The sequence below is a fragment of the Mauremys mutica genome, chromosome 2 (genome assembly GCF_020497125.1).
Source record: "Mauremys mutica isolate MM-2020 ecotype Southern chromosome 2, ASM2049712v1, whole genome shotgun sequence".
In the NCBI taxonomy this organism is placed as follows: domain Eukaryota; kingdom Metazoa; phylum Chordata; order Testudines; family Geoemydidae; genus Mauremys; species Mauremys mutica.
Window position 1 is genome coordinate 94,239,151 of NC_059073.1, and position 14,744 is coordinate 94,253,894.

The 14,744-nt window shown below is 41.3% G+C and overlaps 1 protein-coding gene across 3 annotated transcripts in view; it reads left to right on the plus strand.

Annotated features, from left to right (window-relative positions):
- LDLRAD4 (low density lipoprotein receptor class A domain containing 4) overlaps positions 1–14,744 on the plus strand; it is a 418,872-nt gene that overhangs the window by 171,306 nt on the left and 232,822 nt on the right. For 2 of the 3 annotated variants that reach the window (XM_045005248.1, XM_045005249.1), the window contains exon 2: positions 5,316–5,776. In XM_045005248.1, coding sequence (XP_044861183.1) covers positions 5,737–5,776 — 40 coding nt within the window. In that variant the 5' untranslated portion in view covers positions 5,316–5,736. The remainder of the gene's footprint in view (positions 1–5,315; positions 5,777–14,744) is intronic. The other variant, XM_045005252.1, reaches the window with a different exon arrangement.

A 14,744-nucleotide genomic window follows, 5' to 3' on the forward strand; every position in this document is an offset into this window, starting at 1 on the left:
CACATACACCCAATACATACACTAGGAATCATGTCACCCATAATTGACGTTATCCAGTAGGGTGGAATGCAGCAGCTGTTTAACAGTGTACAGCCGTGCTACACAACAGTTTAGGACACGTAGTAAAGAGTACCAGAAGCATTTGAAACTGTCTGTGTGTTAGGTGCTGTGGTGGTGGTGAAATTAGATAGGCATAATGTAACCACCTGACTTTAAATTCGGTTTGCATACCTTCTCTTGTGAAAAATGTCACAAGATCTTTAATGCCCATAAGTAGTCTTATCTGAAAGGTGGCATTTCCTGCGGCCTGGTACTCCGTTAGTGGCATGCTCAGGCACTGGCACAGCACTAGCTCACAAAGAAGAGAAATTTTACATAAGAGCCAGAGAAATAACAAAGGATCACACAGAAAAATACATACTTTACCATCTAACAAAGGAGACTGTGTAACTGGTAAATATTTATGTCAGACTGAGAAATCCCAAGGGAGAAACAAAAGCAGAGCTTAAAAAATTAGACTTCTTTCAGAGACAGAAAAATGTAACCTACAAAACTCTGTGTGATTGCTCAGGAGAATGAAGAAGTGAGCAGGACTACTGTAGACATATATGTATAAACTGTAGGCAGTTTATATATGTTTACATTCTAATAATTTCAGTCGCTTCAGCACATCTTTAAAATCCTTTGTGGTATTTTATAAAATGTATACCAATCCTTCCAACCAAATCACTATTATAATATAAATATAAGGATATTAAAATATAGTGGATATAGGCCTTGATTCAGCAAAGTATTTAAGCATGTGCCTATCCACTTGGCACTTGAGTAGTGCCACTGGCTTCAGTAGGGTTATTCACATACATGAATTTAGGCAAGTGTGTAAATGCCTTGCTGGATCGGGGCCATAGTGCTCTTGAAAGCTGCAAGATTGACAGTCGTAGCTTTGTCATCTCTTTATCCATAGAACCCATAAGGCAACCAATGGACAAGCTTTCCTACACTGCTCTGTCAATATGCTTCTGCAGGCACCACAAGGAGTGAGTGTTAGGGTAGTTCAGTCCCTCTGTCCTTAAACTCTCCTTGCCCTCTGCTGAAACTACCAACAAGAGAACTGATCCTTGCCCCAGGGTAAATTAAACCACGGCCACGCAATTAATTTCTTACATTTTTCAAAAGTATAAACATATGGTCTTTCACTGTAGCTGTTCCTGTTATAGATTTAAAAACATCTTAGCTAAGTATTTACTCTTTTTTTTGGACATCACATCACGTGCAAATGACTGTCACAGGAGATACTGCCCACAACTCTGATCTTTCTGAGAATACAATCAATTGGCTCTCACTGAATATCTGTCACCAAGGGAACAGCACACAGCCAAAGAAACAGACAATACTCAGTGGAAGGAAATGGGATGTGGGAGGGCTGGGGGTGGAACCATGCAACATTTACTTTTTAAATATATTTTGAATTAAGAAGTTACAAAGATATCAGTATTGGAAAAATATGGTTTCACTTCTTGTTTGAGTATGACCCACTGAGAATTGGCTTTAACAATTGTACAGTATGTAAATATTATTACAGAATTTAAATCCACTCACTATTTAACCTACTGCTGCTGTTTTTCTCTCTCATTTCCATTTTTTGTTAAACTGGTCTGTTGGTGGTGTTTGCCAAACACTGGCAGAAGAGAAGAAGATAGCAAGGGATAAAGAAGAAGGAGTAGATAAATCTGTCATGAGACTCACTAACTGACTTGACTGTTCTATGCAGTGTGTTGAGTAGTGAAAATATTTTCCATATTCACTGTGTATGGAAATGGCATTGTTTTTCTCTGCTCTTCCAATCGGGAACAAATCTAAGCAGAGTGGAGAGGACAGAAGCAAAGGGATATGGTTTCCCTCTTCCCTAGTCAGTGTCGCCTGGGCTTCAATCATGTGAGGCATAAGTAGTTGGAAATCTTTAAAACACAGCAACCTATTTTTTAAAACAATGTTTTCTTTTGCTTCTGAGACTAGCATAACAGCACAGTCGTGCAAGTGGAAGCAGAAGTAGAAGCAGAATTCCTGTAGGAATTGGAATGGAGATGATGGAGCAAAATATAGTCATTGTATCATGGACATGGTTTTGCATCTGATCAATATAATGGAGCTTGAGCCTCATTGAGGCTCCTAGGAGCTATTATAACATTAATAATAACTTGGGATTTACAACAATAGTGGTAGTGTGTCTTCAGTTGTTACTGATCTTTTTTTTAATATTGTTAAACTCCTTTTAGAAAGTTAGTTTAAAATCTATGGGCCAGCAAGTATGAATTGGTATAGCTGAGGACCTGGCCTACTGTTTCTAAAAGGAATTTGATAACTAGGTTCTGGCCTGTGTGTGTGTATGTATGTATACACAATCATGTATTTCGAAAATAAAGAAAAATCCCCTGCTATTTAAATCTGAGTTCAGTTCTTACTAAAATGTTTCCATGCAATTCCAATGATTATCTCTTAATTGTAAACTGAAGTAAATCACTGACTTACTTTAGTAGCATCAAATATGTTATTTTTAAAAATTATAGGAAATTGCCATTTTGATGGTTGGCTGCCGTATAGGACAGAATGAATTACATTCACCATTTGAAAGCATTGGAAATCTGATTGATCAAAAGAATTTACACCAACTCTGAAACAGAGTTTTCAAATAGTGAATTTGATTTCTAGCACTGGTTTTGGCCCTGCAGACTGTCAGCACTACGCATGCTTCCCCAAAATGGTTTTCCAGAGCACCGTAATCCTTTCCTGCAGCACCCCTGCTAGTTCAGTACTGAGTCTCTTGAGGGAAGCTTATTGTGTACCAAGTGAGATTATGCTTTTGTGATATCAGGTTATGTCCCTGAGATATCAGAAGTTTTCTTTATTTGTCACGTAAGTTAAGACTTAAAGCCAGAACTCCAATGGTGAAAGTCTGATGCATTAGCTATGCTGCATATAAGTCTTATTATGCTATGTCATACAACTCCATAACCACTCCAACTGAAGAAGTAAGGGATGCTGAACAAGCCTATTTGGAACAATTACTAAACAGCGTTGATGTCTTGACTGATTGCAAGGATAATGTTGCCCCTTGCCCCTCCTTGTTTGAATACGAGTATTTAGCCAGCCAACCTGCCACCCCTCTTTACCCCTAGGCTGTGTCTTGATGGACAGAAAGGATATGTTTTTCAAATGTGTCTTAACATTTTGAAAAAGCCCATTAAGACTCAGGCTAATCCATTTGCTGGCTATGGTGTCGCCTGGGTGGGATGGGAGGTCAACTGAGCATTAAGCTAACCCTCACTGAGCTAACAGAACAAACAGACCCTTTTTGCCTATTAAGATGGGGCCTTAATGATGAACTTGAAGACCAGCTGCCCATGCACCGATGCACTTTGCAGCATAAGGTGCTCCAAAAGGCACAACTACATGGGGCCACTCAGGAAAGCTAAAGTGAGTCAGCTAAAGGTGTGAAGTCAGTACCCATAAATTAAAGTGTGTGAAACTCCTGTGTGTATGCCTCCTTGGAAGAGGATTAAGTTCAAGTGATTTAAAGCCACTTGACTCCTGAATGAGAGCCTGGCAGAGTCGGGTGGGGGATTAGCACACTTCAATTTATGCTCATTGACATCACACCTTTAATTGACTCGGTATAACTCTCCAGAGTATCCTTGTGCAGATAAGTCCAAAGAGAGTATCAGAATCTCCTGTGCAGTTCGGGACCATCCAGGATATTAAACCTTATGCTATAAGGTTTAAGCAGATCCCCTGAAGTACTTGGTGGTGGCCATTGACAGAGACAATATATTGGACTAGCTGGACCTGGTATGACAATTCCTGTGTTCCTGTGGAGACTCTTCTCAGGTCACAACATGTGGGCCAGTGGAGAAACAATGTAGAATGGCTCTGCACAGAGACAGCTCAGCCCTGAGCGTGTCATTCAAGTAGGGAATGGTGCACCAGAGGTTGCTGCATGGAAGGGAGGAAGCTAAAGCGTCAGTGGGTGGGTTGAGGGAGGAATGATCATAGTGGACCCCAGTTCTAAGCCCCCTTCAGCAGTCAACTTTCCTGTACCCCACAGCAATAAGTGCCCGAACCAGAGAATGTCTCAGATGCTGAAACATTACTTCATCCCTCTGGACTAATCTTGTTCCCAAAACACACAAAATACTTCCCTAGCTGCCAAAACCATCCCATATGCATCCTACTGTGTCCCCATAATGAGACTAAATGTATGTCCTAGTTGAAATAGTCTGGTCACCCTCCTACTTAACATACATAGTCATTCACAGATGCCTGTTTCTTAATTCTCCTAGAGAGAATAACAAGTACTGTGGAGAAGTTAGGCCCCCTTTGTCCTCAGGGATTCTCAACCTTTTTCTTTCTGAGGGCCCCCCAACATGCTCTAAAAACTCCACAGGCCACCAGTGCCACAAAAACTGGTTTTCTGCATATAAAAGCCAGGGCCAGTGTTAGGGGGTAGCCAGCAGGACAGTTGTCTGGGGTCCTATGTAACGGGGCCCCTGCAAAGCTACATTGCTCAGGCTTCAGCTGCAACCATGGGTGGCGAGGCTCAGGGCCCCATACGGTGGGGCTTCAGCTTTCTGCCCTGGGCCCCAGAAAATCTAATACTGTCCCTCTTGGCGGACCCCCTAAAACCTGCTCACAGCCCCCCAGGGGGCCAGGGGACCCTTGGTTGAGAATCACAACTCTATAACCAGTTTTTTAACCTTGCTAAGCATCTAGGTAGCATCTTCTGTGTTTCAACTGAGATTTTGAACAGGTTATTAACAGCACCTGTAGCAAAGGGGTTTTAACCATGGAAGACAATTGTTAGACGCACACACGCAGGTTCACAGTCTGCAGTACTCTGCATCTTGCTCCAGAAAAGAAGGGAAGCAGCTTTATAAATTGCTGCTAACCTCACTGTGATTGTGAATAGGCTAGACGGGAGATCCTTAAGTGTTTTTCCTTTTCCCTTTTAACTGCAATTTTGTTATTGTACTGTTGCCCCCATCTCTACTAAATATGGCTTTTGAAATGTAAATCATATCATGTTCTCAGCGATGCATCTGACACCCTCAGCACTGTTTCTCTTTGCACTTCAAAGAGCTGTGCGGTCACACTTTGCATCTCAGCAAAATCACAATATTTGCCTTCTGAAGATCTCCTTTAATGTGTACAATCAATCCCCGATCATGTGTTTTGGGTTTTTTTTGTTCCCTGGAGTCTATTAATATTAATGTTGCTAGAGGTCATCAGGAAACATAATCTCTTCTTTTTTAATTTCTCAGTGAGAGTGCCTGAAGGGGGAGAGAAGCACAAGAGAGACAAGACAATTGAACATCACAAGTGGCTCAGTCTGAAAAAATGATGCTGGATGAACAGTGGATTAGAACTAAATTTTAAAAAGGAAATACAATCTCAGTCTGACAATTGTCTTCACTTTCAAATTCATCATGGCCAAAATCCTCTGGCTGGACGGCTGAGGTGAGTGTCGTACGTTTGCTGTTTGGGCTCAGTGCATATCCCTTGTACCTACGGCTCAAAGGACCTGGGAGCAGGTGGGAATTGGATGATGCCAAATGCTGGAATGGGGAGAGAAATGGACTGTGACAAGCTAAGATGGAAGTGACTTGACAGCTTCAAGCCTAGCAGTTGCCTCTAGTAAGGACAGGTTAAGATTGGAATCACAAGTTTCGCTGAGAGAGCAGTATGCAGGAAGCTGGTTTTCAGGCCACAAATGCTTTCACAGGTAAGGACCTTTGTCGCTATCATTAAACTAATAATTTCTGGGCAGATTACTGTTGTTTGGGAAAATAAGTGGCATTAGTATGTCGCAGTAGACAGCACTTGTGGTGAGCATTACATTCACTGAAATAAATAATTAAACTCCTATAAGATAACAGAGACTAACTCAGCATTTGGTTCAGTTATTTTAAGTTCTTTGAAATTGATGGCTACGTGCCTTTGGAAGGGAGCCACCAAACTTTGCTGATCCAAGTGTTTCACTGACAACTTGCCAAGGGCAGGAGGGGCCACCTAAATTGCATAAAACGTAGCAGGTTACAACTGCTTTTATTTTTAATATGGAAGTGAGTCCTGGAGAGACTACAGGTCTCAACAGGCAAAGTGCCCTGTCTTGTCTCAAGCAGAGCTGCTGCATATTGGATTTTGTAGTCTCCATGGGCTGTGTCTCCATACGCAAGTGGTGTCCATGGGCTGAATTTGCCACGTGATTGTCATTTGGGCCACTCTTGCTTTAGTTGCCAGGGTATTTAGCCAGTAAAATAACTGGTTCAAATTTATTTTCCTGTAGGTGTGTTGGAAACAAAATAAGAAAGCAAATAAGGCTGTGCTTTCTTCTCAAGAAATCTTCTAGTGAAACTTCCATTAGAAATTCCATTATCATCTTTCCGTATGTCTCTCTTGATTTCTAATGGGGGTGGGGTGGTCAATAGAGCTTGTTGCTTTGTTCCCGTGCCTACTGACCAACTGAGAACCAGCAGGAACTGGTTGAAAATTCTACTGGAATTTCTGTCTTTAGAAGAATTTAGATAATGGTCTAGTACTACAGCACAAATTAAGTATTGGACATGTAACATGCATTTTCCCCATTTTAAAATCAGGTGATGAATTACTGGATTATTATTATTATTGGTTATTATGATTTTTTGGATACATATACCCAGGAAAGAATAATGTCCCTTTTTCAGAGCTACTTTCATCAATGCTCCCGGCTGGACTGGTAGTTTTTTCCAGGGGAAGAATCCCAGTTGCGCTTTCTGGTGGCGGCTTCCTCAGCACAGACATACTTACCACTCTTTTTCGCCTGAATTTGAGAGTATCCCTAAATCCAGTTATTTTTATATTGAAGAAACATGACTAGTGAACTAGGGTTTAAAGCTTTCTCTAAATGAGGTTATGTTGTCATGTAGTGTGGCGTGCAAGGTCCACTCTGTCTCATAAGGGATTACCTTTTCTTCCTCAAAACAAAAAACTATACTCTTAAGGATCTGCCCTCGCATAAAGGCATTAGGGGACTCTTCCATAGTGAAGAGTTACTCAAGTATTTAAATACGTTTATAGGTATATATGCACACACTGTACATTTAGGTGACTTGTAAAGGAACTAAGCTGAAAATGCATCCCTCTATGTTATGACAAGGAGAAAGGCATATTTTCTTCAAACTTGTTTCAAACTACTGTCTGCATTTGCTTTCTTGAGAATATTTGCTTCCTCGTTGTTATTTCAGTACAATATCTAGAGATAAACAGTGACATTCAGTGGACAGCTTGTGAGTTAATTGCATGGTAGGTGAGTATTCCTTAGAGAAATGCCCAGGAATGCATTTAAAGACATTTTTATTTTAATTTAACAGTTGCAATCAAAATGTAATGTTAGCCGTGTACTGTTGCTCCCCCAACCCACACTTACTTCAATTATGAGAGTGGGGGTTTAGCTTCACAACAAAGTAATACAATGATATCCTGCAGTTAGTGTAGTCTGTAGTGAGGGGGAGGGTGTGAGTGCATGAAAAAGGCAGTTATTTGCCTCATTAGCATTTATATGTACAATAAAGAAGCTTTGAAATCTGTGTCAGTGTTGAGCCTAGTAGTACTAAGTGAGAGCAACTATAGCTACAAGCAGACTGATCACTTTCACTTTACAGCTGAATTAAGTGTTGGTGGAAGGAACCTTGGAAGACAGTATGCTTTTGTTTATCCATTATGGTACACCATGGCTCACCAACAGGTTTTAACCCTGAACCTGGAAGGCCTACTGTTAAGATTAAGAGGGTAGTTCAGTCCAGTCTCCATGCTCATTTTGTTGGGACAGCTGTCAAGGCTTCCAAACTGTAATTTATTTATTTGTTTGGTGATTTGATCACTTGTCCCTAAGAAATGGACTGAAGTCATTAAATCACTTCACCTAGATAACCCAATAGCATCTGACAGTAACACAGCTTTTTGTCTGTACTGACTATATACTGATCTGAATGGCTTACTTAGAGGTGAAAAGCTCAGTATTCCATTACCAGTTCCCTGAATTATCTAGTCCCTCAACAGAGAGTAGTCTTTGTCTAAATCTGCAACCCACTGTCCATTACCATTTCTTCTACTCAATAATAATAATTGATAAGAACCAGATTCAGTTTATTATATGTTCATGGTATTATTATTTTTACTCGAACAGCATTTAGTTGTGCCCTTCCTCCCCCTCCTTCTTCTCGTGTGATATTCTCTCTGTGGATAGAGATATAATAGATAGAAGTAAGTAAATAGTATAGACATGCTTGAGTGTTAAAGGAATATATTACCCATTCTGCTCTGTCCAACTATCGAGCGTTCTCAAGGTACTGTAAGAAGCACAATACTACATACATTTGTAATGACAGCTTTTAATAGCAATTAAAGTTAGGTCAAAGCAAGAACCATTTATCCAATTACCTCTGAAATTTGGGAATCTGGATAAACACAACCCAGAGCCAAACCACTCTTGGTATTGTCTTTACAAAACTTGACAAAGCTTTTGCAAAAACAAAGCCTGACTTTTCCTCATCTCCAAATATGTAGTTAACCTTTTTGAGGTAAATGCTGGAGGTAACCATCTTTCTCAAAAGTCAAGTCATTGGCAGCTCAGTGTAAAACAATATAAGCATTTTCCAAATCTGTCCTAGTAAATAAAATATAATAGCACTAAAGATACTATTAAAGGGAGTTGGAAATTCATTTATAGATTGACATTGGGCTACCACTCTGCATTAGTCACAAATTTACATGACTTTCTAGCAAGATGGCCATCACTGGCAGTAGGCTCAGATATCCAAATATAATGAAAGAATTACTTTTGAAAAAACACTACTTGAATGTACAGTAGAACATTCACTCTCCTCTCTGTGCCAGGCACATTTGCATCTGCCTCCTTAGGTCAGTTTGACCTTCCTGGACACTCAGGAATTGCTTGTACAATCACAATTCTGTAGCCTTTATTTTAATTCTGAATTGATTAATAGTTCTGTGGTAAAGCACAGTGAGTCCGGCTCCTGTGGGGCCACAGTTTTAAGATTAATAGTGTAGAAATCACCCTTAGATTTGGAGGCTCTAGGAACACATGAAGAACGAAGACAGTCACCCCTCACACAATCATAAGTAAGAAGTTTTATCTGTATTATAAGTTTTACTAAGCAGAGAATTAGCTTTACAATCTCACATTTGTGTATAAAACCGGAGAGGCCATTCAATAGCTTTTGCTGTATTCATACTCACATATCCAAAGATGCTATATAGAGTGTAGTGGATCTCTCCCCTTGATGATCAAAATTCAAAAGGAGCGCTTAAAGATGATAAAGTCATTGCGGAGAAACTAAATGGATTCTTTGCTTCAGTCTTCACGGCTGAGGATGTTAGGGAGATTCCCAAACCTGAGCTGGCTTTTGTAGGTGACAAATCTGAGGAACTGTCACAGATTGAAGTGTCACTAGAGGAGGTTTTGGAATTAATTGATAAACTCAACATTAACAAGTCACCGGGACCAGATGGCATTCACCCAAGAGTTCTGAAAGAACTCAAATGTGAAGTTGCGGAACTATTAACTAAGGTTTGTAACCTGTCCTTTAAATCGGCTTCGGTACCCAATGACTGGAAGTTAGCTAATGTAACGCCAATATTTAAAAAGGGCTCTAGGGGTGATCCCGGCAATTACAGACCGGTAAGTCTAACGTCGGTACCGGGCAAATTAGTTGAAACAATAGTAAAGAATAAAATTGTCAGACACATAGAAAAACATAAACTCTTGAGCAATAGTCAACATGGTTTCTGTAAAGGGAAATCGTGTCTTACTAATCTATTAGAGTTCTTTGAAGGGGTCAACAAACATGTGGACAAGGGGGATCCGGTGGGCATAGTGTACTTAGATTTCCAGAAAGCCTTTGACAAGGTCCCTCACCAAAGGCTCTTACGTAAATTAAGCTGTCATGGGATAAAAGGAAAGGTCCTTTCATGGATTGAGAACTGGTTAAAGGACAGGGAACAAAGGGTAGGAATTAATGGTAAATTCTCAGAATGGAGAGGGGTAACTAGTGGTGTTCCCCAAGGGTCAGTCCTAGGACCAATCCTATTCAATTTATTCATAAATGATCTGGAGAAAGGGGTAAACAGTGAGGTGGCAAAGTTTGCAGATGATACTAAACTACTCAAGATAGTTAAGACCAAAGCAGATTGTGAAGAACTTCAAAAAGATCTCACAAAACTAAGTGATTGGGCAACAAAATGGCAAATGAAATTTAATGTGGATAAATGTAAAGTAATGCACATTGGAAAAAATAACCCCAACTATACATACAACATGATGGGGGCTAATTTAGCTACAACGAGTCAGGAAAAAGATCTTGGAGTTATCGTGGATAGTTCTCTAAAGATGTCCACGCAGTGTGCAGAGGCGGTCAAAAAAGCAAACAGGATGTTAGGAATCATTAAAAAGGGGATAGAGAATAAGACTGAGAATATATTATTGCCCTTATATAAATCCATGGTACGCCCACATCTCAAATACTGTGTACAGATGTGGTCTCCTCACCTCAAAAAAGATATTCTAGCACTAGAAAAGGTTCAGAAAAGAGCAACTAAAATGATTAGGGGTTTAGAGAGGGTCCCATATGAGGAAAGATTAAAGAGGCTAGGACTCTTCAGTTTGGAAAAGAGAAGACTAAGGGGGGACATGATAGAGGTATATAAAATCATGAGTGATGTTGAGAAAGTGGATAAGGAAAAGTTATTTACTTATTCCCATAATACAAGAACTAGGGGTCACCAAATGAAATTAATAGGCAGCAGATTTAAAACAAATAAAAAGAAGTTCTTCTTCACGCAGCGCACAGTCAACTTGTGGAACTCCTTACCTGAGGAGGTTGTGAAGGCTAGGACTATAACAATGTTTAAAAGGGGACTGGATAAATTCATGGTGGCTAAGTCCATAAATGGCTATTAGCCAGGATGGGTAAGAATGGTGTCCCTAGCCTCTGTTTGTCAGAGGATGGAGATGGATGGCAGGAGAGAGATCACTTGATCATTGCCTGTTAGGTTCACTCCCTCAGGGGCACCTGGCATTGGCCACTGTCGGTAGACAGATACTGGGCTAGATGGACCTTTGGTCTGACCCGGTACGGCCTTTCTTATGTTCTTATGTTCATGTTCTCAACAGGTAGTTGTCATAGAAGGATGGTTCCTGCTGGGGTTGTCCCAATGAGGTCTTCCCACTTTATCTCAGCTAGAGCACCTCTTTTATCTTGTTGTTTTGACCATGTTCCAACACCTTATGCACATGCATGAGGGTTCCAACCCTCCTTGTTCTTATCTGTACTTCCACACCCCAAGAATTTTGAGGGTGCTCCACTTTCTATAGGTCATTCTCTTATTTCTCCTTTTTCTTATTTGCATCTTATTAACATTTAAGTCAACCTGTTTCCAGGGCAACCTGTGCTCAGAACAGAACTTTTCATGATGTTACAATCAGGTGTTTTGTGGTCTATTTTTCTGTAACATCACCTATTGGCACATTGTTTGTAGTAATCTTGTGGCTTTCTTGGCATAGGGTCAGTCTTAGGTCACCCACTCAAGTCAAGTCTCCATAAGCCTGAGTCCTAGTGTGGGTAAGCTGAAATCTTACAGGCCTTAGCCTGTAGACCTTGCATTACTGCCTTGTTTTACTTATATACCTAATACACACTCATCACTCCTATATACTTGTCAACCTTATACTCCTATAGTCCTGTCCTACTTATACCTATTCATTTCACATTGATTATTTATGACATAACATAAGAGTTTACCTTGACAATAAGACACTTCAGTGGTCAAATGAACTAACTGGACACAATTCCCCGTTTGTGAATTTTCAAGATTAGTGTGTCACACACAAATTGCTCACTGCCTCTTAATTCTTGGGAGATACTGATTATATTTTGTTAATGCCCCTTAGCACGCAGATAATAGTAGATTGCATTCTGCTATAGTTATTAAATATTTGATTTGTAGATGTGTTATATGTTGAGCTCTGATAGTATTCTCTGCACTTCAGTACGCAGAAGAATACATGATCTTGATCTCTGCCCCAAGAGCTTACAATCTAAGTATATTGCACTCAGTAAGATTGAGAAAAACATAGTGAAATGAAACTAGTTTAAATATGGTAACGTATTCTTCACCGGTCTGTTTCTCAGGCTTAAATACTTTAAAATAATTGCTGTCATTACAGATAAGAGAGCCACTCATAAAGCTATTCAGCAATGACAGTGCCATATGATAGTGATAATTGTCAATTACAGCATTGTTAGATTTAAATCAATCTACCCTGGAATCTTCTAATCAATTACTGAACAAATATTGACTATAGTAAGCTGTATTTTCCATATACAAATAGCCATTCATTTCATACAGATGGAGAATTTTATATTTTCAGTGGACCCTTTTATAGATTTTGATTCAGACAGCAGAATGTGTACTGAATACTTATTTGCCAGAAGGGACCATTCTGATCATCTAGTCTGACCTCCTGTATAACACAGGCCATAGAACTTCCCCAAAATAATTCCTAGGGCATATCTTTTAGAAAACATCCAATCATGACTTCAGAATTGTCAGTGATGGAGAGAGCCCATCATGACCCTTGGTAAATTGTTCCAATGGTTAATTACTCTCGCCGTTCAAAATTCACGCCTTATTTCCATTTTGAATTTGTCTAGCTTCAACTTTCAGCCATTGGATCATATTATACCTTTCTTTGCTCCATTGAAAAGCACATTAGATATATTTCAATTTTTTTATCACAGTAAAAAGGGTGGATTTTCTTGACTGAGCAAAATGAATGCAGTGTTCTTCAACTAAAACTCAGAAAATTAAAAGCGATACTTTAAAATGAAAATTGACTGTAAAAGCGCCATTGTAGTTTCTCCCTAATTAAACATGATTATTCATTTTATAAGGAAAAAAAGATGGGATATGAAAGTCCAGCTGTGTTCTTGCTGGTTCATGCATCATTACTAATGATGAAGATTTTGCATTTTGAATGTAGCAATTCATTTGATAATGCATGAGCCAGAAAAGAAGCCATTGCACATTGGCTCTGAGTGTCTGACAGGAGTAACAAGCAATTACACTTACTTTTGTCAGTAAAGTAAACAGATAATACACAAGAAACAGATCTGTTGTGCAAAAAGGTGCTATTTGAAAATGTCAGTGCTCTTACCCTACCTGCACCGTAGTTAGTTCATCCTCAGATTTGGGGGCTGAACTATAATCAAGATCCTCTGGGTAAGGAATGTCCTCTGGCTTCTAAATACCTGCTTTTTTAAATTAATCAATCTTCCTCCAAAAAATGAGAGAGAAGAAAGAAGTCACTTGTAATGCCTTGCATAAAACCCATGCCGGAGAGTAAAGAGTGCCAGAACAACTGGGCCCAAGATACCATGCCTGGACTGGCTTACTGGGCATGCTCCAATTGGAGGAGAGACTTAAAAGAGGGTGTCTTCAGCACAGCAGGAGGGCAGATGGAGAGAGGCAGACGTACACTCATTGCTGCTGAGGGATTACTCCAGGAAGGCATTGCCGAGGGAGGTCTGCAGCACAGAGCCGAGACTCCTGACCCTGCTGTGACCCGTGGACCGGGTCGCCAGGGACAACCATCAGCCACTATGCACCACAAGAGAAGGGGCACAGCAGTAGGAAGAGGCCCAGGGAAAAGTTGGGTTGCCAACTTTGTAATCACACAGAACTGAACACTCTTGCTCTGCCCCCTGCCCCGAGGCTGCCCCCTGCTCCCACCCCTTCTCTGAGGCCCTGCCCCCTCTCACTCCATTTCTCTCTCCCTCCGTCGCTCACTCTCACCCACCCTCACTCACTTTCACTGGGCTGAGGCAGGTGGTTGGGGTGCAGGAGGGGGTAAGGGGTCCGGCTGGGGGTGCGTGCTCCGGGGTGGGGTCAGAAATGAGGGGTTATGGGAGGGGGCTTTGGGCTGGGGCAGGGGGGTGGAGTGTGGGAAGGGGTGAGGGCTCTGCCTGGGGGTGCGGGCTCTGGGGTCGAATACCTGGCCAATAGGAACTGTGGAGACAGTGCTCGGGGTGGGGGCAGTATGCGGAGCCCCCGTGGCTGCCCTGCGCTGAGGAGCTGGACATGCTGCCCGCTTCCAGGAGCCACGTGGAACCAGGACAGGCAGGCAGGCTGCCTTAGCCCCACTGCGCCATCAACCGGACTTTTAGCAGCCTAGTCAGCAGTGCTGACCGGCGCAACCAGAGTCCCTTTTCAATTGGGCGTTCCGGTCAACAAACAGACATCTGGCAACCCTGGGGGAGAAGGTTAGCCTGACCTCAGGGAGCAGACTTGTGCATTACGGTGCTCAAGAGGGCCCCTGAGACAGAACACAGTGGACTGGTAGAGCCCAGGTTCCCCTATCCCATAACCGTTAGGCAGGCTGCCACCATGGACTGCAGCTGCCTGGCAGGAAGGCTCACCCCCACTCATACCACCATTTATGTAGGGCCTGCAGTGTGTTGTTTTTTTCCTGCAGGGGGAGCCCAAGATAGTTACAGCCCATTCCCAGAACTGTGCTGACAATATCGATGATGTCAGTGACCATGCTGATTCAGAAACATGGAGGTAACCAAAACAAAGAGCCAATGTTAATATAGAACAGTAACATAAGCAACAGCCAGAAAACAGTTGGTGGC